At 35.4% G+C, this 23,830-nt stretch overlaps 1 protein-coding gene across 1 annotated transcript in view; it reads left to right on the top strand.

Moving 5' to 3' along the window:
- ACTR3 (actin related protein 3) overlaps window positions 1–23,830 on the top strand; it is a 58,436-nt gene that overhangs the window by 20,438 nt on the left and 14,168 nt on the right. Inside the window, exons 2-8 of the mRNA XM_082631556.1 lie at window positions 1,038–1,093; window positions 5,156–5,280; window positions 10,083–10,193; window positions 13,568–13,663; window positions 15,104–15,211; window positions 18,212–18,355; window positions 20,616–20,789. Coding sequence (XP_082487682.1) covers window positions 1,038–1,093; window positions 5,156–5,280; window positions 10,083–10,193; window positions 13,568–13,663; window positions 15,104–15,211; window positions 18,212–18,355; window positions 20,616–20,789 — 814 coding nt within the window. The remainder of the gene's footprint in view (window positions 1–1,037; window positions 1,094–5,155; window positions 5,281–10,082; window positions 10,194–13,567; window positions 13,664–15,103; window positions 15,212–18,211; window positions 18,356–20,615; window positions 20,790–23,830) is intronic.

Here is a 23,830-nt window from a genome sequence, read left to right as displayed (position 1 = left end):
TCTGGGTTCTGTCCTATTCCATTAGTCTGTGTGTCTCTATGCCAGTGCCACACAGCTTTCGTTACTGTAACTTTGTACTAAGTTTTTAAATCAGGAAGTGTGAGACCTCCAACTTTGTTCGAGATTGTTTTGGCTATTCATAGTCCCTTGAGATTCCATATGAATTTTAGGATAGATTTTCTCTTTCTCCCAAAAAACATTGTTGGGATTTTGATAGTAATTGCATGGATCTGTAGTCAGTTTGAGTAAGTAACTTCCAAATGTGAACGTTTGTCCCATGTCTGACTCCTATACTAAGTAATCCAATTATCCAAATGGCAGATTTAAGAAAAATCCAAGCTGTTTAATCCCATGTTTAAAGCTTAAGGGGAGGAAAAGTTATCAAAGTGTCTACTAGCTGTCTGAAGGAAGAGTTTTTCTGAAGATGCTACTGAACAATGAGGCCAAACAAACCGAAACATCGGAGTTCGGAGCGGAGAAAGGTTTATTGCAGGGCCGTGTGAGGAGATGAGCAGCTTGTGTTTTACATGTTTTTCCCCTACCCTTTCCTTTTATACAAATATCACATAGTCAAACCATTGTTCTGTACCTTGCTTTTGTTCAGTTAACAATACCTTTTGGAGATTGTTCCATATCTGTACATAAGGAGCTTCTTCAATCTCTTTTTTAATAACTTCATAATATTCTACAGTATAAACGAAGCATATTTAACTAGTTTGATGGCTGTTTATTTCCAGTCTTTTGCTATTATAAGCAAGAGTGTCGCAAAAGGCCCTGTTACATGTTATTTTGTACATGTATGAATATCCCTGTAGGATCAATTTCTAGAAGTGCAGTTCCTGGTTAAAAGCTATGGGTATTTATAATTTTGATATAATGTTGAAAGCAGAGATGTTTAAATGAACTGAAATGATGGAATTTTGTATATTATTTACCCAGAGTGGAATCTCACTTTATAACAAATGGAAATCTAAGAATTAAATTCATAATTGCTGAGATATTTGTGAAATCCTTATGAAATTCTTTTTGTTTTTCAGGTATACAAAACTAGGATATGCTGGAAATACGGAACCACAGTTTATCATCCCTTCCTGTAAGTATTTCTTTTAAGTCACAAAAAAGCTGATTTAATATCTTTTAATAAAGTAAAATAAATAATCATTTTTGACACTCTGTAAGATTTAGTCCTTTAAAAACATGGTTTGCCAAGTTCTAAGCATGGCCTCATTTCTGTACCTCTGACCATTCATTTCAGATCTCTGTTTAGCTCTTCATTTACCAGATCTGCCAGATACCTTTTTAAAGACAAAAATGAATGAGCTGATAATTAAACAGTTTTCGGCTTTGAGGGTATTGCTGTTAATGATGTGTGTGTGTGTTACTATTAAGTAATGCATATTCTCCATCACACGCCTACAAAGGTTGTCCTTTGGTTTGTGGATGTGATTGTTTGCAGGGCTCGTGCTTGTTGACATCCCTGACAAGAGCTCATGTTTCAAAATAGGATGGCATCTCATCTTTAGAGATGCAGACTTCAGCTGTTTTCTGACATCTTATAGCCATACGTATATTGTTTTTGTTTTATCTTATTTCTGTTAACTTCACTTTAGCTGACTGTCCACTTTAGCCTGGGCTATGTATGTGTTCCTAGATGAACCTGTTTTAGGCTTCTGACTTTTAGACAATTCACCTTTTGAACATAACGTAGTAACATTTCTGAACCACGTGACCTATGCCAAGTTAGGACTTTAGCGTATCAGATGATAAACCTTTTTTTTTTTTTTTTTTTTTTTTTTTGCGGTACGCAGGCCTCTCACTGTTGTGGCCTCTCCCATTGCAGAGCACAGGCTCCGGACGTGCAGGCTCAGCGTCCATGGCTCACAGGCCCAGCTGCTCCGCGGCACGTGGGATCTTCCCAGACCGGGGCACGAACCCATGTCCCCTGCATCGGCAGGCAGACTCTCAACCACTGCGCCACCAGGGAAGCCCCATGATAAACCTTTTGAGCCATTCCTTGGTGGTGCTAACTCCTAGACAGTTCTGGTATCACTAGTATTAGACTATTTGAATGTTTTTGTGTATTCTTATTAATTTATGAAAATAAGAAGGAAGTGGGGGCCTCCCTGGTGGCGCAGTGGTTGAGAGTCCGCCTGCCGATGCAGGGGATACGGGTTCGTGCCCCGGTCTGGGAGGATCCCATATGCCGCGGAGCGGCTGGGCCCGTGAGCCATGGCCGCTGGGCCTGCGCATCCGGAGCCTGTGCTCCGCAACGGGGGAGGCCACAGCAGTGAGAGGCCCGCATACCGCAAAAAGAAAAAAAAAAAAAAAAAAGAAGGAAGTGGAAAAATAAGCATGCAGAGAATAGTGAAAGCAGCTTAGGATCCAAAATCTGTGAAGTTGAGAATGAGATAGAAATTACTTTGCTTGCCCAAAACTGCAGATCTTTAGTCTCAATTGGGTACTCATCAGACTTGAACAGGTTGATTGTTTTGTTGTTTATATATAGTAAGAACAAAATTAAAAATGTGTGAAGCGTGTGTCAAAATTATCTTTAAAGGGGGAGCTAAGCTAGTACATATTTTTTTTCACTCTCTAGAAACAAACCTATTTGACTTTTGCACTTCTGATATACTTTTGGTATACTTCTCTAGGGATTATTATCTAATAATCTAACTCTTACTATCTGAGAATTTAGGCTGTTACCTAAGTCTGATTCTTTAATGCCTGGAATAGATTTTAGGGGACACTGATGCTCATTCATAGGAATATAGTGGTCTTAATTTGTAGTACTGTTGTCTTTTTCTTTATGTTTTATTCATGCATATTTGTTATCTACACTGAGGGACAGATTTGCTTTTTTGTTTTGTTTTTTTACTTTTGTCCTGCATTTATATATAAACATATTGACAGTTTGTTGTTTAAGACTTTGACAACAAATATTGCCTCTATTGCTGACTAAAATAGAAGTACTTTTGTGGACTAGTACTTGACATTAGTTATATTTGAGTTTAGTATTATACCATTGTGTATTGGTTGTATTCGTTTCCCAAGGCTGCCGAGACAAAGTACCAAAAACCAGGTGACTTAAAACAACAGAAACTTACAGTCCTGGAGAAAGTCTGAAATCAAGGTGTCAGCAGGGCCAAGATCTTGCTGACAGCTTTAGGGGAGAAATCTTCCTTGCCTCTTAAAGCTTCTGGTGTTTGCGGACAGCCCTTGATGTTCCTTGGCTTGTATATGCATCACTCCAGTCACATGGCTGCCCTGTCTTCACATTGTTTTTCTTCCGTGCGTGGATATGTCCAAATTTCCTATTTTTATAAAAACACCAGTCATGGGATTATAGCCCATCCTGCTAACCTCACTTTAACTTGAAAGACCCTATTTCCAAGTAAGGTCACACTCTGAGGTACTAGAAGTCAGGACGTAAACATATCTTTCTGGGGGTACACAATTCAACCCATAAAATGCTGATTTTGCAATCTCTTAATTTATAATCTTTTATAAAGCATTATGTTGTGATTAAACGTTTATTTCAGGAGATTACTGATATGTTAACTCTCATCCTTGTAAAATTTGGTTTTGCTTATGTTCTTAAGTGGCTGTGTTCAGTCTTTGTTGGAAGCCCATATAATTTTGAACTTTTGAACCTTGGGTTCTCATCACCACTGTATCCTTTCTCTATTTCACCTTTCTGCCAAAATTTTCAGTTTTAGTTTTCATTGTCCTATGAGAAGTTGTGGCACGTTAAAAATCCACTTGTGTATGAAAGAAGGTTTTTGATTTTGGGTTTTTTTCACCCAGCCAGTTTTAACGCTGCAGGTGCAGTTTTATAATGGGCCACAGTATAATCACTGCCACTGATGAGCACAGATTTGATCTGGAAAACCTGTGGATATGGTTCAAAGTTATTTTCATAATCTTTGTTTTTTAGGAAGTTTATAGTGAGCCATCTGATGTCTGTGTACATTGTAAATAAATTGCTAGAGAAGCTTTCTAACATTTAGAAGTAGATTGGATCTAGAACTTCCTTCAGTATTTTCTACCCCCCTTATTAAGGGTATAAATTGTTATTAAAGGAAAGTGTAACCGTTGGGTGCCACATCAGCTTATGTGCATGCAAATTTTTTTTTTTTTTTTTGGTGGTACGCGGGCCTCTCACTGCTGTGGCCTCTCCCGCTGCGGAGCACAGGCTCCGGATGCGCAGGCTCAGCGGCCATGGCTCACGGGGCCCAGCCGCTCTGCAGCATGTGGGATCTTCCCGGACCGGGGCACGAACCCGTGTCCCCTGCATTGGCAGGTGGACTCTCAACCACTGCGCTACCAGGGAAGCAACCCCCCCCCCCTTTTTTTTTTTTTAATTTTTGTCCGTGCCGTGCATCATGCAGGATCTTAGCTCCCTGATCAGGGATGGAACCCAGATACCCTTCAGTGGAAGCACAGACTCTTAACCACTGGACCGCCAGTGAAGTCCCCAGGCAGATATTTTGAATGAAGAACTGTTTTTTTAACTTCAAGGATTCAGAAATTTATAACTTAATTAAGAAATTTACAAGTTTTAGGTCTAGAACTGTATGCTGGATTTCTGAAATTATATAAGGAGATTGTTGTGGTTTTTACCTAAATGATTTGAAATTTCCTTTTGTATATGTGATTTAAGTTTAACAGGTCTTTATGCCAGTGTTATACCTAAATTACTAGTTCATAATAATGCAAATAGGATAGAAATTTGAAGAAAGCTTTAAAAAAAATTTCCCCATGCAATTTTCCTACTTTTATAACTGTTTTTCAGTTTTTTCTTTCTGATTGTCCATCAAGCATAGGTTGACTTGGTGAAATTATAATTTTACTCAGATCAAAATAGATCTCACATAGTTTTTAAAAATATAACTGAAACATTCCCACAGCAGTACTTTTGTTTTTTGGGCTTTTTACACTTGAGGCCTTGTCTCTGGGTGGAAGTTGAGTTTTCATTGTATTAGATGAATTTTGTCTTTTTTTTTTTAATGACCTTTTTGCTTTAATTTGACACTTTAAATATACTAGATCATGTTCTATTTAGTAACACTTTATTACGGAAGAAATACAAATGAAAAATTTGTCTCACTTGAAAAAATACAATTTTTGACATGTATAAATAACTTCTATTTTAAAGGTATTGCTATTAAGGAGTCAGCAAAAGTGGGTGATCAAGCTCAAAGGAGGGTGATGAAAGGTGTTGATGACCTAGATTTCTTCATTGGTGATGAAGCAATAGAAAAACCTACATATGCAACAAAGGTATATTTTTATGATTTGTATAAATATAAATAACATTCTGTTTCAAAAAATTAGTTTGTTCTATAATTGTGCCACTTGGAATTTCAGTCAATTACAAGCCTAATACCCTCAACCTCTTCACAATAGAAATTTCTTCTTCTCTGTGGCTTCTCCCAGCCTTGCTTTGACTAGTGTTTTTTTTCCCCAAGAGGAAGATTTTAGCCCCTTCAGGTGAGCAGTATTTACTTTTTCCATCTCAGAATCATTAATGTGATTGGCTTTCTCTTGCCTCCACATCGCCACACCTAGAGATATTTCCCTCCCGTCTTTATTCACACCCACACTTTCTGCCCTTTTGAAGCCTATGTCATCTGGAAATGCTCTTTCCTCCTTTTTATCTTTTTCCCTTTCTTGTTTGTTCCCGACCATTCTTCCTCCTTCTCCTTTATTATTGAGGTATAATTTATATACAGTAAAATAGGTAAGGCTTAGTTACACAGTTTAAAAATTTTTGTGACTGTAATCATAAAAGTTCAGGACATAGAACAAGTCTAGTAACCCAGATGCTTTCCTTGTGTCTGCTCCCACAGTCACTACCCCACTTGCACCAAAAGGGAAACACTATTCAAATTGACTTTACCTAATTTGCACATTTCTTCCTTGGTCCCTCTTTTCTTCCATTTTAGTAATTTATTCATTAACAAACAACTACCAGGTATAAACAACTTTACTAGGTGCTGACATTAAATAAGAAAAATGGCTTTCCTGACTTTGTCTGTTATAATTGGTGGAAAGGAAGCCATTGAAGAAATAATTATAAGTGGCTTGTAGTTATACAAATATTCGGCTCTTGGAGCTTAGAAACAAGACAGAACTGGAGATAAATATTTAGAAGGTATTAGTTACCTTTGGAAGGGGTAAGATTCCCTAGGGCTAGGCCTAGGACAGAGCCTGATCAATGCATCATTTAGATTTGGATGGAGGAGGAAAGCCTACAAAGGAGACTGAGAAGGCGCAGTTAGAGAGACTGGGTAAACAGGAAGGAGAGAGAAGAGTGTGGGATGCCGCGACCAAGTAAGCTAGAGCCCATAGGTTATTTGCTGTCTTTAGCTACAAGGATGTCATTTATAATCTTAATAAGAATAGTTTTAGAAGAGCAGTGAGGCTAGATTAAAGTCGATTGGATTATGAATGACAAGGAAAAAATGACAGTAATATTCAGTGAGGTTTAGCTTTGATTGGGAAGGAGAGATGAAGAGACAAGTTGTGGGCTTAAAATGGAAGAGATGCTTAAATGCTAGTGTGAAAGAGTCATTAGAAAAAGATTAAAGTAACAGGAAAGACGGAGTATAGTACAGGGCTCTTGACAAAGTTAAAGGGATGGAATCCAGATGATCTAATTGATATATGGAGGATCTCTTACATTATAAAAAATGAAAAAGAAAAAAGAGGTAAGGATGGAATCAGTTTTATAGATTTGGTGAAGAAAAGTTGGATTCCTGACTGTAGTCTTCTGCTTTCCTTGTGAAATACATGGTGATGTTATCTCTGCTGCCCAGGAAATCGGGGGGAGAAAGTGAAATCTGAGTGATAGGGAGGATACTTAAAATCATCCCTGTGGATAACAGAGTAGGGAAACAAAGGCTTGCCAGGTAAATTTAGGTCCATTTGGGAATAGCAATTATGAATTCTTAGTTTTATCAACCAGTTCTGTGTGATTTGTGTGATCAGCATTCTGGGCCTAGGCAAGTTTAGGGTAGGACTGTTGGGTTGGGTTTTGGTAGATGGAATGACAAAAGGAAGTATGAATAGTCAAAGTGATGGGGCCTAAAATCTAAACTCTGTGTGTGTTTGTGTGTGTTGTGAGGGGGATGGTTTTTGGCGAGGGAAGAATTACAACAGCCAGTGGACTGCAAGTCTAATTGTGATCGAGAGAGATACAGTGAGGTGCTGGAGTATGCTAGAAGGATAAGAAGTTGTGATCAGAGAGGGGTGTACTTGCATTTCAGGGATTTAGAGATGATAGTGGTGATCTAAACTGTGGCCAAAATGGAAAAGACACCTTTAAATGTGATGAAGTCGGTGAGCTGAGAGGCCAGAGTTCCTCTGCGTTGATTCTGTTCTTTTAAACACATTTTCATGTCTTCCAAATGCAACAAACACACCCAAACGACAAAAAATCTTTCAATCCTACTTTCTTTCCTCAGCATTTTAGCTATTGTTTTATTTTCCTCTTTTAAAACCAAACTTCTTATTTAGTCTCATTATTTGATAAGCTCTTTGTTAAATCCAATTATATGTAACAATTTTCATCCTGCTTGATTTGTCTTTCTTTCACAAGATTACTCTGCTGGTTCTCTTCCTAACGTGAACTATTCTTTTTATTTGTTACTTGTTTATTTTTTTCCCCTACTGTGTCACTGGTTCTTTATCCTTTGCCTACTACTCAGATGTCAGTATTTCCCAGGTACTGTCCTTGATTCTCTTTTCTTTCTTTATTAGAGACTTTCTCTAGGTGGTCTCATCCACACCTTCGTCAACAACCACAGCCTACATCTCTGCTTCCAATTCCTTGACCCCATTTCCAAGTACCTACTGTCACCTACCTACCACCTGGCTCTTGAGTTTAATATACTCAAAACAAAATTTATTACATATACTCTACCCTTGCTTATTCCAAGATAAGACAAAACACAACTTTTGTGTCTTAATTAATAGATCCTTTCCATCCTGACTCTAGAGCTAGAAACCTAGTGATGATATCTTTGAGTTTTTCCTCGTAGTGACAGAAATCTTGAATCTGGCCTAGCGTTATTTACACCACAACTGGGGCTCTTAGTCTTTCTTCCTTGGTTCTTTTAAGATTCATTTCAGCTTTCCCAATGCTGCTCTAATAATCTTATTAAAAATCGAAGCTATTCTTGTTTATACCCTGCTTGAAAATTTCTACTGATGTTCTGTTTCTTATAGAATAAAACCCAAGTACAAGGCAAGTAACAGTTTTTGAGAACCTGGTCCCCTTCATGTAGAACTGATCTATCTGTCTACACCCCTTTCCCTAAAGGCACACGTGTTTTTCATTGATAACTGTTGTGTTTGTATATTATTGCGGTGTTTGTATATATTTGTTTCTATTCTCTATTTACCCCACCCCCTGAAAACAAAATTAACAAGGTTGCTCCTTTAAGACCCAGCTTAGATACGACCTCCTCAGTCATAGAGGAATAGGAGCGTTCCCATTTTCCCTCTGAAGCCAAGTTGATCATCTTGTCCTAGGTACTTTATTTCCTTAAAAACTTACAGTATTATGTTTGTATCTGTTTCTTTCACTGGACAGCTCCTTATGGCAGGATGTTTATGTCCTTAGCATTTGTGCCAATGGTTATAGTAGGTGCACAATAATAAATGAGGAATAAATGAATAAACGACACTTAGAACATTAAAATATATCAGTTCCAGTAATGTTATAAAATGAATGATGTAGTACATTTTTTCCTTCCCTAAAGCAAAGTGGGGAGTAAAAGTTATTTTTTAAGTATAATGACTTAGTATCTAGAAGGCTATGGTGAAATGTGGATATTAGGAATTAATAGATAAAAGGTTGAACGATTGAGTAGATGACTGTAGGATATTTATTTCACTAATGCATTCAGCCTTAAGTACTGGGGGTGTATTTGTACTATGTGCATGGAACTGTATTTTTTTGTTTATTTTTCTTTTGTATATTTTTTGAAGTTTTATGCCTACGTTTTTACTTTGCTTAAGGAAGTCTTCATATATTCAGAATACTAATCTTTAGTTACATCTGTTGTGAAACTATTTTATTGCAGAGATTCACAAACTTTCTCAGTGCCCTTAGTTTCTCAGTAAAATTTTTTACAGTGTCACTTAGAAAGAAATTACTAACAGTTCTGTTTGTTAAGTAGCAACTTAGTAGCCACTTGAAAAAAATAAGACATATTTTTAATTGTTAAATAATCACAATTACTAGTAGGATGCATGTGCCTGTCGGGCACTTCACAGTTTCTTACACCTGGAATCAGATTGCACATCACCGTCCTCATTTCTTATTGTACATGGGTTTTTGGGGGGAGGTGTTTAGTTTTCATCATAGCAACTCCTGGCAACCCAGCTTTTCAAAGAAGTGATATTACTTGAAGGGAATCTAGTATGATCTGACGTTGAAACTGAACTACTTTAAAAGAGTAGGTATGCAGTGCCAAACTGATTCTGAGTATCACCAAATTTCCCTGGAAAATGTAAAATATTTGCGGTGTCTTTGAGAATTTGCTGTAGTACCCTGGGGCTCCGTTTTGGAACCGTGGTTCTATAACAAATACATATGACTTGTCTTATAAAATTTTGCTTGATTGATTTATGGTTATTCTTGCTCTATACTTATCAACGGTGTTTTATATATTAGGCACACAACAAATGCTTGTGAAAGAGCTAATAAAGATTAAGCAAATTGTCATAACCTGTCATTTTCACAGGCTAAATTTTAATAGGTTACGTTTCCATTATTACAAAACTTTTAGCAGTCTAGAAAGACCGGTACAATGACCTTCCATCTAGATTGAACAGTTTTTAACATTTTGACATATGTGCATTGTGTTTTTTAATTGAGACATCTGAAAATATGTTGTAGAAATAATTTCTTTTATCTCTAAATAGTTAAGTGTGCATCTTCCAATGATCTGCGTGTCATTAGCACACCTAAGAAATGCTTTCCTCATCTAATACTCACTAATGATCTGTTTTATTTTTGATTTTTTCTGATATTAGTAAAGATTTAATTCTTGTTTTACTTTTTGTTTTAATAGTGGCCAATCCGCCATGGTATAGTTGAAGATTGGGACTTGATGGAAAGGTTTATGGAGCAAGTGATCTTTAAATATTTAAGGGCAGAACCTGAAGACCATTATTTTCTTTTGGTAAGTACAAATTTTAATTTCTGTGAGGAAATTTTTTTTTTTTTTTTTTTTTCGGTACACGGGCCTCTCACTGCTGTGGCCTCTCCCATTGCGGAGCACAGGCTCCGGACGCGCAGGCTCAGTGGCCATGGCGCATGGGCTCAGCCGCTCTGCGGCATGTGGGATCCTCCCGGACCGGGGCACGAACCCGTGTGTCCCTTGCATCGGCAGGTGGACTCTCAACCACTGCGCCACCAGGGAAGCCCTGTGAGGAAATTTTTGAAGAAATTTAATGAGAATGTTTTCATCACATCTGTACTCATAGGACATATGTTCTTGTTTATTAAATTGTCATGTATCTAATGACTTTGTTATAAAGCTGTATCATCTTTAGTATCTTCAACAGTAAGTTTCAGGGGACAAAGTTGGAAACGTGGCACTTTCTTTTTTAAACAAATAACTGGTCTGATTATTATTTCATTTGTAATTCTTGGTAAGAAACTACAATATAATTTGATTTTTAAACGTTTTTCTTTCTTTTTTTTTTTTTACCAAAGTAACGCATGTTCATAATGTGAAAAAATCAAGTGCTACAATATCAAATTTAAATTAAAAGTTTCCTTCCTCACCTCTCCCTACCCTTGAACACTTGATTTCCCCCGTGCAAACACTTTAAGTTTTTAAAGAGTTTTTCTTGATAGTTATAGCTTGTATTTCTTGTATTTTTGTTTGTTTATTTATGTTAATTTTTTTGCTGCGTTGGGTCTTCGTTGCGGTGCGCGGGCTTCTCATTGTCGTGGCGTCTCGTTGTGGAGCACGGGCTCTAGGTGCGCGGGCTTCAGTAGTTGTGGCTCGTGGGCTCAGTAGTTGTGGCTTGCTGTCTCTAGAGCTCAAGCTCAGTAGTTGTGGCGCATGGGCTTAGTTGCTCCACGGCATGGCGGATCATCCCGGACCAGGGCTCGAAGCCATGTCCCCTGCATTGGCAGGCGGATTCTTAACCACTGTGCCACCAGGGAAGCCCATATTTTTGTTTTTTTTTAATAGTAGGCAGTCTATTAACTTCCGGCTAGGTAAGATGAGTATTTCGTTCTTTTCCTTTTATCCCCTCCTTAACACAAAATCCTTACCTTCTCCCTCTTTCTGTGACATAGTTTAATTTTGGGTTAAATTAATATTTTAATATTTTTAATATTTTATATTTTATTGTGATTGTGAATATTGTTTATGGTTGGACCATAAACATAAAGTTGAAAAGAACCTTGCAGTGAATGCCCAATATACCCACAACCTAGACTCAGCAATTAATTTTACTATAATTGTTTTAGGACATCTGTCTATTGGGTTATCCTTCAATCACTCCGTCTTTTTTTTTAATCACTTTAAAATGAGTTGCAGATGGAGTCATTTCACCCCTAAGTACTTTAACATACATTATCATCAACTAGAGTTTATTATTGTTTACATTTTTTCTTTTATATAAAACTTACATTCTATAAAATCACACATCTTAACCCTACCGTTTTATGGGTTTAACTGGGCATTGGCAGACTCTCTCTAAAGCTAGTTAGCAAATATTTTTGGCTTTGTGGACCATGTGGTCTCTTTTGCAGCTGCTTAATTAGCTCTGCTGTTGTAGTAGGAAGCAGCCATAGGCAGTACTTAAATGAGTGGCTGTGGCTGTGTTCCAGTAAAATTCTGTTTACAGAAAGAAGTGGTGGACTAGATTTGGCCTGCAGGATGCATGATGTAGTTTGCCCATCCACTGGGTTTGACAGATGCATACATCTGTGTAACCTAAACCCTTATCAAGATAACAGAGCATTACTGTTAACCTGGAAAGTTATCTCATGCCCTTTTCTAGTTAATCCCTGCCCCCATGCCCTGGAGGCAACCCTTGTTCAGATTTTTTCCAGTACATACATGTTTCGCTTATATTTGAGTTTCATGTAAATGGAATTGTACAAGATGTGCTCTTTGGTAAGACTTCACTCATCATAATCTTAAGATTCATCCATGTTGTTGCACATACAAGTAATTTGTTGCTTTTTGTTGCTGGGTTGTATTTCATTGTATGCCTCCCTGTCCATTTTCCTGTTGATAATCACCTGAGCTCTTCCAAGTTTTTGACTACTGTGAATATTTTTTGGGTACTGTGAACATTCTTAAGTCTTTTTGTGGACATGTTTTTATTTTTCTTGTGTAAATATCTAGATACGGAATTGCTGTGTCACAGGATAGATGCCTGATTGATTTTATAGGAAACTTTCAGAACTTTTTCCAAGGGATTGTACCTTTTTGCACACCCACCAACTATGTGTTAGTGATCTGGTTATGTATCCAGATCCAGCATTTGATGTGTCCGTTTTTTTAATTTTAGCCATTCTGGTTGGGTGGGTAAACTTTCTCATTTTGGTTTTAATTTGCATTTTTCTGATAACTGATGTTGTTGAGTACTTTTTCATGTGCTTATTAGCTATTTGTATATCTTCCTTGTGAGGTCTTCTGATTATATTTTATTGTATTTTGTATAGAATTTCTGCTTTTCTTGGAGTTTATAATTTAACTGGCTTGGTTTTTAGTTTGCTTAATTTTATATATAACTCTTACTGAATTATCTTCAAACTCTTGAACATAGTCCAAAGCCCTCCTAAGTTTAAACACATCAAGTAGTTTAGAAGTTAAAGGTTTTACATACGGAAAAAGTCTAATCCTCGTTAATTTTCTAAAAAAAATTTTATAGTGTCTTTTAAAGTTTAAAGAAATGATTTTATTTAAAATGAATTTGTTTTATCTGTCTTTCCTTTTGCAATTTATGTTCATTAAATTTAAGCAATCATTCCTTACCTCAAGGTCAAAAAGATAATTCTTCTGTATTTCTTAAGTTTAAACTTTTGCCCTTCACGTTAAAATATTTGAGATAACAAAAAGGACTGGATAGTCAAATCAGATTAATAAGAATGATGTCTTATGTAGTTTCAAGCTTTGGTAATATAAAATGATTTAGGTATTCCTGAGGCATAAGTGAAACATGAAGTCCAGGATTTTGAGGGCTGCTCCTTAGGTCCTTTCTTGCCTCATTGGGATGTGTTCTGGCCCAGACTTAACCCGCAGGTTTCTAAGTGACGTGATGTATGCAGTCACATAACTTAAACTGAAGAAGCGTCTTAAACTGTGTAAACATTTCCGTTTTATACTCTAGCAGTTATATAAACATACATATCTGTTTGAGTTCTCTACTGTTTTTTTTTGGTCTGTGTGTCTTTATTTTTGTACCTCTGAGTTTAATGACTTTTAAATACAGTGTTTAAAATACATTATTTCTCACGTAAAAATTATCTATGAATTTATCAAAATAATTTGATATTGCATACTTAAAATCTTATTCAATTTAATAGACTGAGCCTCCACTGAATACTCCAGAAAACAGGGAATATACTGCTGAAATAATGTTTGAGTCCTTCAATGTTCCAGGCTTGTACATTGCTGTACAGGTAAGCAAGTTTATAAGTCAAAATAAGCTTGACTCTTAAATTTTAATCTGGTTTAATTCACTCTTAAAATATATGTATATTTTTCTTAACCTCAAAGCGTATCATAGTTCTCTACTGAACTGATAATTTAGAAATTGTATTAGAGGAATGGAGCTATTTAGTTAGTAAAAGGGAAATGTTAAAGGAAGTAAGTTAATGGTTTTTGGATAAATCAAGACCTTTTATAGAACAGAAATAAGGGAACTGATAGTTATTGAGAATTCACTCTATGTCAAGAATTTTCTGTACACATTGATTTACCCTTGTAACATTCACTGTGTCCTTTTTTTGTAGTCTGTTCTGAATGACTTACCACTACATATATTTGACCACTGCCTCCTTTGTGCCCCTCTGTATCCTGTATATCACAAATCCCCATAATATTTTATTGCATTTAATTTGTGTATATATCTGTATGGAACGGCTTCTCTCCCATCCCTCAGGATCAGAGCTTACTTCTTACTTGTTTTTTAACGCGGTAGCAAATGTGATACCTGGCATATCACAAATGCTTAAAAAGTATGTAAATTACTGTGTAGTTTTGTTAGCCCCCAGTTATTATGGTGTGATCCTGTGTTAAAATAGGAGGATGGCCTAGTTACCTTTCTAGGTCCCTTTCAGCTATTATATTGCAAGTAGGTAAAATAAAGCCAGCTTAGTTCTGTTTTTAATTAATTAATTATTTATCTTGTTCGAGGCTTGGATTTGTATGAAATTTAGGTACTTTAAAAAAAATGAACTAGCTTCATTAATTTCTTAATTTGCAAACTTTTAATAGAAAAAATTATATTTTATTGCCTATGCCAAGATTTTTTGTAGAAATACATTATTTCATCAACTTTGCTTTCCTCATTAAATCATAGTATTTGGAAGTGTGCAGTGGCCTTTTCTGGTTAAATAGCTTGTTACATATTCCTAAATGCATGTTGCACTTAGAAAATTTGGAGCTAATCTTATGAATGATACTTAGTATAGCCATCTATGTACTCTGATGATTGGTGGTTGTGTGCTTCTCTACCTTACTTTGTGGTATGTTACAGGCTAGGCCATATAAACATGGTTTTAAGTCCTGTACTGTATTATCTCATGTTAGTCTTCCGTATGATAGTACCGTACTATCTCATGTTAGTCTTCCACATTTTTTGGGGGTATAGGAGGAAAACGGCCCCCACTAAAATATCGAAAATTTGTAAACATGCCCCTAAAGACTAATGTAAGCCTGTAAGTTGTCTTAATAATATGTAGGTTGTGAACAATTTTACTGTATAATATAAATAAATTTTGTGTATTCTCTTTCCAAAGATACTACATTTAAAATTGCATAAAGTACTCCAGTAAAAAAATTTTTCTAATAACTCTTTGTTTTTATTTTTTTGCTTATCATATTTCTTTTTGTTCAAGGCTGTTCTTGCCTTAGCTGCATCGTGGACCTCCAGACAAGTAGGAGAACGGACGTTGACCGGTACAGTAATAGACAGTGGAGACGGTGTCACTCATGTCATCCCTGTGGTAAGGATAGTTTAAAATTACTGAACAGGATATCAGATAACACCTGGAAAAGTTAAATTATATGAATTATTGCCACCTTTTAAAAACTTTAAATATTACACTTAAAAATTTGATGTAATTTGACCATTGTTCAGCTATAGCTGTGTTTTGCTCAAATTATTATTAGAACCTTGTAAACAAATTCCAGATTTTTGTTTTTTGCTATAGGTTTGTACTACAGTTAAAAATAATTAGAAAATTATTAGAAATAGTTTCTAATTCATAATTAGGAAATGATGAATTAGAGTATCTGGAATGGAAATATGCCTTTCTTGTCTTAAATGTGGAACTCAGTTTTCCAGTTTGGATGCGTCTGTTTGTGTGTTAGCCAGTTGATAGTTTTTCTTATCCTTAATTAACAGATTTCATACTGGTCATAGGTTATCTACTAAATAGCAGTTAGTCGAAAGTACATGACCATTAATGACTTCTGGGGAATTACGTTTTTGAATTAAAAAGCTCAAGTTGTGATTGTGCTTCATGGTTTGGATTTAATCAAGCATGTTAAGAAATATGCATCAGATTGGATTATTTGTGAGAGATAGCATTTTTCTGCCAAAGCCTTTCTGCTTCCAAGTTTTAATGACAAATTAGATTTTTTATTGTGTCTAATAGATTCAAAATGGCTACTTGAATTCATTCTAATTATTATTGTGCGCATATATGTAGAAAGGTTTATCTTTTAAAGTAATTTTTATGTTATATTGAATAACATGTAAGGAATGAAATTATTTAGAACTTTTATTTTTTCATTATTCTTATTCCTCATTTTAATGCATCAGGCAACCTCAGTTGAAGATTACATCCTCTGAGTGACTACTTTTGGATTAGATGTCATAATTTATTCTTCTGATGTCCTAACAGTAATAATTGTCCTTCTTTAAAAAAATAAAAACTTCCTTGCGATATAATTCACACACCATACAATTCACTCATTTAGAGTGTACCATTCAGTGTTTTATTGTATATTCATAAAGTGCATCCATTACCAGAGTCAATTTTAAAACATTTTTATCACTCTAAAAAGAAACCCTGTCTTTTAGCATTCATTGTCCCCCCCCCGTAACTTTAGCCCCTGGCAACCACTAGTCTACTTTCTGTCTCTGTAGATTCGCCTGTTCTGGATATTTCATATAAATGGAGTCATTCTTTTTTTCTTTTTTTTAAAACATTTGTCACCAGGTTTTTGTTTTTGTTTGTTTGTTGTTTTTATTTTTGTCTGTGTTGGGTCCTCGTTGCTGTGCTCCGGCTTTCTCTAGTTGCAGCGAGTGGGGGCTACTCTGTTTTTGTGTATGGGCTTCCCATTGACGTGGCTTCTCTTGTTGTGGAGCACGGGCTCTAGGCGCACAGGCTTCAGTAGTTGTGGCACCCTGGCTTAGTTGCTCTGCAGCATGTGGGATCTTCCCAGACCAGGGCTCAAACCCGTGTCCCCTGCATTGGCAGGTGGATTCCTAACCACTGCGCCATCAGGGAAGTCCTAGAGTCACTCTTTTGTGACTGTCCTCTTTCACATAGCCCAGTGTTTCAAGATTTATCCATGTTGTAGCATGTATAGTACTTCATTTCTTATTATTGCCAAATAATATTTCATTGTATGGATATTCTACATTTTATTTTATTGCCACTGGGGGATATTTTAATATCTTGGAAATTAGGATGTGTCCAACATTTTGATGGCTTTTTATAATTTAGTTGGTATATTTTTCTTTCTTAGTGCTACGTATTCTTTTCCCTTTTTTTCCCCAAATGGGACAATAATAGTGACCTATGTCATAAATCTGTTTTGAGGATTAAATAATGCATATATGTATGTTGCTTAGAGATACATAAAGATTCTTAAAATGTTCATTTAAAATTCTCATTTAAGCCTCAAGATCTATGCTGTAGATTATATTATCCTTTGAGGACTTCAGTTTACTCATTTATAAAATGCAAATAACTGAGTTGCTTAAGATCACCAAATCATAGGTCATGGGGCTGGGATCTGAACTTGTTCTTCCTTACCACAGTCTTTTCTTAACATCTACGCAATTAAGCAGTAATATTATTATCTTGATAATTAATATTGGAATAGGTAATTTGCAAAAAGAAGTAACCAACTTGGAAAAGAAAGAGTTTTAGTAAGAATATTAAGAATTGGGTATTCCTGTGATTTTCCTGCCTTCTTTTGAATTAAAGGACTGTTTTTTGTAATTTCAGTTTATCTTTTTTTATTGACTTATTAACTATGCTATATATTTCTTTGTTATTGTCATTTATTTTTTGGTGGTTTTTACTCTAGGGCTCTTAGTAAACATCTCTAATTTATTACAGTCTGACTACAAATAATATTTTACCATTTCATTAACAAGAATGTTATGATGTTAATGAAATTTAATTTTGCTACATTATTTCTGTACTTCTGAGTTGTATTAGTAAGTTTATGAATTCATTCTGCAGAATTAAATTATTTGGAATTATGATGGTACATGGACTGCCTCAGGCTTGTGAAGTTGGTACCTACTTCATTAGGAAAATGATAGCCAGCTTGTGGGCTAATGATCAAATTTCTTACAATGCAATCTAAATTTTTTGCTGAAATTATAGAAGATTTAAAACTAATATCCTATTTGAAGTCTGTTATCTAAAACCTTTAATACTTCTGATACTCACTATTTCTTTGTTGTTGAGTCATTTCAGTCTTGGTTGTAAACTCTTATCAGTAGGAGAATAAATCTAAGCTTTGTTCATAAGTTTTGTTCATTCTTATTCATAATATCTGTACAGTATTATAAATTCTATACTAAGTTAACTGTGAGGAATACAGTTGAGGAATAAAGACTAGAAGAATTCTCCTGGGATAAAGCAACACTTAAGGATACAAATACAGTAATCTGAGAAATTGGTCTTTAATGATTAATATAGATGATACTGATTTTTGAAAACATTGAAAGTAAATTTGACACTTTTTTTTTCATCTAGGCTGAAGGGTATGTGATTGGCAGCTGTATTAAGCACATTCCAATCGCAGGACGAGATATAACATATTTTATTCAGCAATTGCTGAGAGACCGAGAAGTAGGAATTCCTCCAGAGCAATCCTTGGAAACTGCTAAGGCAGTAAAGGTAAAAAAAAAAAAGTTAAGAGTATAATTTAGTTAAAAATCAAAATCACGTTATAATATGAACAGGAAAAATTCTTAAGTGAAGAATAAGTAGTTTAAAAAAACTTTCCTTAACCAGTTACAAACCACTACTCTTATTAATTACATGTATTTTTCTCTGCATTTCTTGTAGGAAATTTTGGGAGATTATCAGCCCTTTGCTTGCTCTCACCACATTTCACATTTGAGAGGACTAACATATAAGAACATTTATACCAACTGACTTCAACATACATTTTTGTGATTATTCTCTTTAGTAAAAATAAATGTAGCATGCCTTGGAGGTACTGTGGGTTCTGTTCCAGACCACTGCAACAAAGCGAATATCACAATAAAGCGAGTCACACAAAGTTTTTGGTTTCCCAGTGCATTTAAAAGTTATATTTACACTATACTGTAGTCTATTAAGTGGCAATAGCATTATGTCTATAAAAAATGTACATACATTAATTAAAAAATACTTGTTGCTAAAAGATGCTAACCATCATCTGATAATGCAGAGATGCCAGAAAAGTTCAGTTTGTAAAAAACACATTATTGGTGAAGCACAGTAAAACGGGGTATGCCTGTAATTAGTTCACTTCACAGTCCTCACATCTCGATTTTCGCTGACTTCTTTATTTTTAATTCTAGCAGTTTTCTGTTACAACAAAATTTTTGATGTCATTGATTCATTTGGCTGTAGAATAGAGGCAATGGTTGGCTCAAGTGATATGGCCCATAGAAGAAAAAGGTGAAGGCTGTGTAAGGTATTTTAATAATTTGTATGCTACACCAGGGCTTCATACAAAATACCAAAATATTTAACATTGCTTTTTAAATTTATCATTTGTCAACATACCTAAAAAATTTCATTGGGTCTCACATATGTTTTGAATATGTCAAAGCAAAACTTCCCAGGTAAAAATAACTCCATATATTTGACGGTCTTTGCATGATTATAGTGTTTTTCCTTGCTTATCAAAGGATAGGAATGAAAATGAATTTACTACTTCCTAGGTAGTAAAGGAATTTGTAAATGGTTGCAAGAAGTCACCTCAGGTAGGTGGCATCAAAATTAAATATGTAAAAAATTAATATGAACACTACTGTTTCAACATCTTTGGGAAATCTCTGGAGTTTAAAAATTAACAAAAACACCAAGGATTTGTTCTAGAGCATACTAGTGCTCAGTCTTAATGTCTTTTAAGGATCATCATTTCCATGTAATTCCTACTTCCAAGATTTGGAGAAAGAAGACCTAATATGACATACTCAAATTATCTTCTGTTTTCCAGTATTCTTTCCCATTATGTGTGTTGATTATCAGTAATAATATTTGTACCTATCTTGGATAGAATCCTTGATTTATACAAATATGTGAAATGTGTGTTTTTCTTCAAAAAAAAAAAAAAAAAAAGAAGTAGACTGGCAATCAGGAGTCCACAAATTGCAGATAGAAAGTTATAACATGTTTGAACTGCATTTTTGATGAAAACTTTTACTGAGGATGTATATCCAAATATGCAGTCATTCAGCCTTGCAGGTAATATAGTAAAAAAGAATAGTTTATATTTTCAGTTTTTTTTCTTTTGCTGACTTAGCCCATAATCTTTTTTTCCAGATAGGTATTAAAGATCTATATATGTAAAAAAAAAAAAAAAAAAATTTTTTTAAAACTGAAGTTTAGTTGCTGTATAATATTATAAGTTATAGGTGTACAATACAGTGATTCACAATTTTTAAAGGTTGTATTTCATTTAAAATATTGACTATATTCCCCATGTTGTACAATATATCCTTGAAGCGTATTTTATATCCAATAACTTGTACCTCTTACTATATTAATTTGTGTGGTTATGTCAACTATTTATTCTCCAGTTCTTTGTGTATTTTATGTTTTCTTTTTTCTAAAATATGAACTCCTTTAATTATTGAAACAGCATAAAATTTTGGATGACATTAATGAGTGCTTTCATGAAACAGCACTGAAATATTAGAAATTGGCTCTTTAGTTTAAGTCTTATTCTCTTCATTTGTGAAACCTTTAGTTATGTATAGGAGATGAGCTGTTTATTTTTACTACACATACGATAACATCCTAACAAAATTTTCTTCAGCTAAATTTGCTAATTTTATTTTCTGAAGATGTTTTTTCATTTGATTTTAGTTTACTGAAAATATGCCATTCTGTTTTGCTTTTCCTAAAGCAAGAGGAAAAAATTACTCATTTCTTTTTCTAGGAGCGCTATAGTTATGTCTGCCCAGATTTAGTAAAAGAATTTAACAAGTATGATACAGATGGATCAAAGTGGATTAAACAGTATACTGGAATCAATGCTATCTCAAAGAAAGAATTTTCCATTGATGTTGGATATGAGAGATTCTTGGGACCTGAAATATTTTTTCATCCAGAGGTAAGTTTTTTTTTAGATGGAATTGTTTTGAAATATTCAGCAGAAAATATCAGTCAGTTATATCAGAGGAGTTAATCTTGGGAACTTTCTTTTGTATACTAAAATACTATAGTGAGTCATATTTTTCAAGAAAAAAATTGTCTTTGTGTTAAAACTGGGTAAACAGTTACTATATTTCATACATTTAGAAAAATGAAACTTTTGTCTAATATTTGTGGCTTACTTGGGGTCATGGAGGGTGGGGAGCTCTTAAATTCATGCTCATTTAAATAAAATATTTTAGGAGATGTTCTAGAACTCTCTCCTCCTCCTCCCATATAAAATAACCATTATACAAAGAACCCTCAATTGACTATCATAACAAAATATTTAACTATTAGCAAAATAGTCTTCTCTCTTTATGAAGTGTTAGCAACATACAGGCTATATTAAATTAATGAAATATGTGCTTTTAATAATGAAAAATTCTTCTAGTAAGTTAGTATAAGAACTTTTTGTATTAGAATTAGTAACATTAAATGCCTATTCTGCTTATTCAGCAGTAAGAATAGTTTGTTTAATATTGTTTACTCAGCAAGTGGTAAGTGAATACAGTTTTCATTATCTCGGTTTAAGCATTGTGTATTTAAGATGAAAAATTATTTATCTTGCTCTAATCAAGCTGAAAGAATGAGAGGTGCATATCTAAAAAATGGTATAGTTGCTTAATGAACCATGTATCTGGTGAGGGCATGGGAAGAAACCATCTAAGTCTGCTTGGGAGAATCAGGGAAACTTCTTAGAGGAGATGACAGTTGAACTGAGAAAGGATGAATGGGTATTTCTCAGGTAGGTATGTTAGGGGAGTACATTTCTGGCAGAGAAATATATATATATATAAAAGCTGGGTAGAGGTCTGGGGTGTAAGAGAGCTAGATAATAAAGTATAAAGGAAGAGAGTGGTAGGAGATGGATCCAGATAGGTATTAATGAGAGACTAAAATGCTATGCAAAGGAGTTTACTGGATTCTGTGCTTGTGCAGAAAAGTTCAGCATGGAAATGACACAGATTTATGTATGGTATGGGAAAGGTCACTCTGGTTGCACTGGGTTGGATAGATAGGAACAGAATGAATTGTGTTGGAAACAGGTGAGTTTATTGCAGTTTCCCAGATGAAAAAAAGTCAGTAGGTCAATGAGAATGAGAAAGGAGGTGAGAGAAAGAATAGAATCGACATGATTTACCGATTGCTTAGATGTGAGGGGAGTAAGAATATGAAGAATCTGTGATGATTCCCAGGTTTGTAACTTGAGCAACTCAATGTTTTGCCATCACTGAAGTTAGGAAAATGGAAGAAGAAGATAGAAAGGTAGAAAGAGGTGAGTTTACTATGCATCTTTAAAAAAGTTTGAAAATGAACACTTGGGTTCTAAGGGTTTTGAACGGGGCTAAAAAAGTTTGAAAATGAACACTTGGGTTCTAAGGGTTTTGAACGGGGCATGTGTCCTGGAGTGAGGTTAGATGTCAAGTCATCACCATATATGGTGCAAAGGAGGAGACTGGCCAGGCAGAGAATGTGGAGTGGGAAGGATGGGGCCTTAGTGCACACTAACACTTTATAGACAGGCAGAGTAAGAGGAGCCTGCAGAGGATACTGAAAAGTACAGAAAGGAAGGAGACAAGCCAAGGGATTGTGGTGCTGACATTGAGAGAAGTGAATGTTTCAGGGAGGGAGGAGGTTAAATAGTGCCAGTTGCTACAGTGAGGTGGTAGAGGAAATTTGAGAAATACCCATGGGTTTTTAGCATCCAGATTAGTGGTGATCATAGGGGAGCAGTTTCAATGGAATGGTGTGATAGAGGCAGTGTGTCGCATCAGTCAGAGGTAAAGCTCTGGGAATTGTCAGTTTTGGGCATCGTGAGAGGCAGCAATAAAAAAAGCTTAGTGGCTACAGGGAACTGGTAAGAAGTCAGTTGTAAGAAGGCTGAGGTTAGTTTTATTTTTAAGAGGGGTTACTCCAGGGACAGGTAAGGGGTTAAGTATGGGTGCAGGAAAATGTGGAGCTGGAAAGGGTTAGAGGAGCAGGCAGATAGCTGAAGAAGTTTATCATCATAGTTCGTAGCTTTAATTATTTTTCATGAACTGGAATCAAGCTCTTGTGTTGGAGAAGGAATCAGACAGAAGGTTGAGAGCTGGGAGAGAATAGTGACTTGGAATCACTCTTGAGGAGAATTGAGAAGGTGACTGTATTTCTAGTCGTGGGGCACCACTGAAATTAGATACTCAGAGCTTGTAGTCATTGCATGGTGTCGTCCCTGCCCCCCGCCCCCCGCCCCACCCCACCCGACCAGGCAGTTTTGGGAAAGAAGCAAAGGGCTTTGCCAAGGCAGAGGTTAAAGTGCTGCAGCCCAGAGAAGAGAGGGAATCCGGAAGGTTGAATTACTAAGAGATAGTGAGGGATACCGGCAAGGATTGGAGGTCATGATGAATTGGCATATAGTTGGAAATGGGGAGCAAAGGAGTGAGCACCAGAAGGAGAGGGCACTGTTGTCAGACACGTATGCAGGAGTTCTCAGATTTTAGACAGCACATTTTCTTGGCAGTTCTTTAACTTAAAAAGGATATGTGCGCATGGTTTTGGAAGTCAGATAACACTGACAGTGATGTGCAGAGCAGCCACTAGCTCTTACTTAGCCATTACTCTTGGTAATTACTTCCAGATTTCAAAATACAGTGCTTATACTGCTGTTTCTTGATATATCAATGTAAGTAGTGTATCTACTAACCTCCTTTTAGTTGATTTTGTTTCTAGAGCCTCTTTTCTCTTAGCCTATTATGTTATGTTATTGGCTGTTATGTTAAATCAGTAGTATGACAGTATTTATAATATTATACCCGTGAATGTTGTTTGTTTTTGAGGCAGTAATGTAATGTGATTTTTTTCTCTTAAAATTTAGTTTTTCCTAAATTTTTGCCTCACTTCTTCATTTGTGTCATTTTGTTTGTTCGTATATTCTTTCTTTCATTTATTCATGGACATTGTAGTTAACTACCTGGTTAT

Source organism: Mesoplodon mirus (assembly GCF_964341445.2).
Source record: "Mesoplodon mirus genome assembly, chromosome: 8".
NCBI classification, from domain to species: Eukaryota; Metazoa; Chordata; class Mammalia; order Artiodactyla; family Ziphiidae; genus Mesoplodon; species Mesoplodon mirus.
This window is presented reverse-complemented; position numbering and strand designations above follow the sequence as displayed.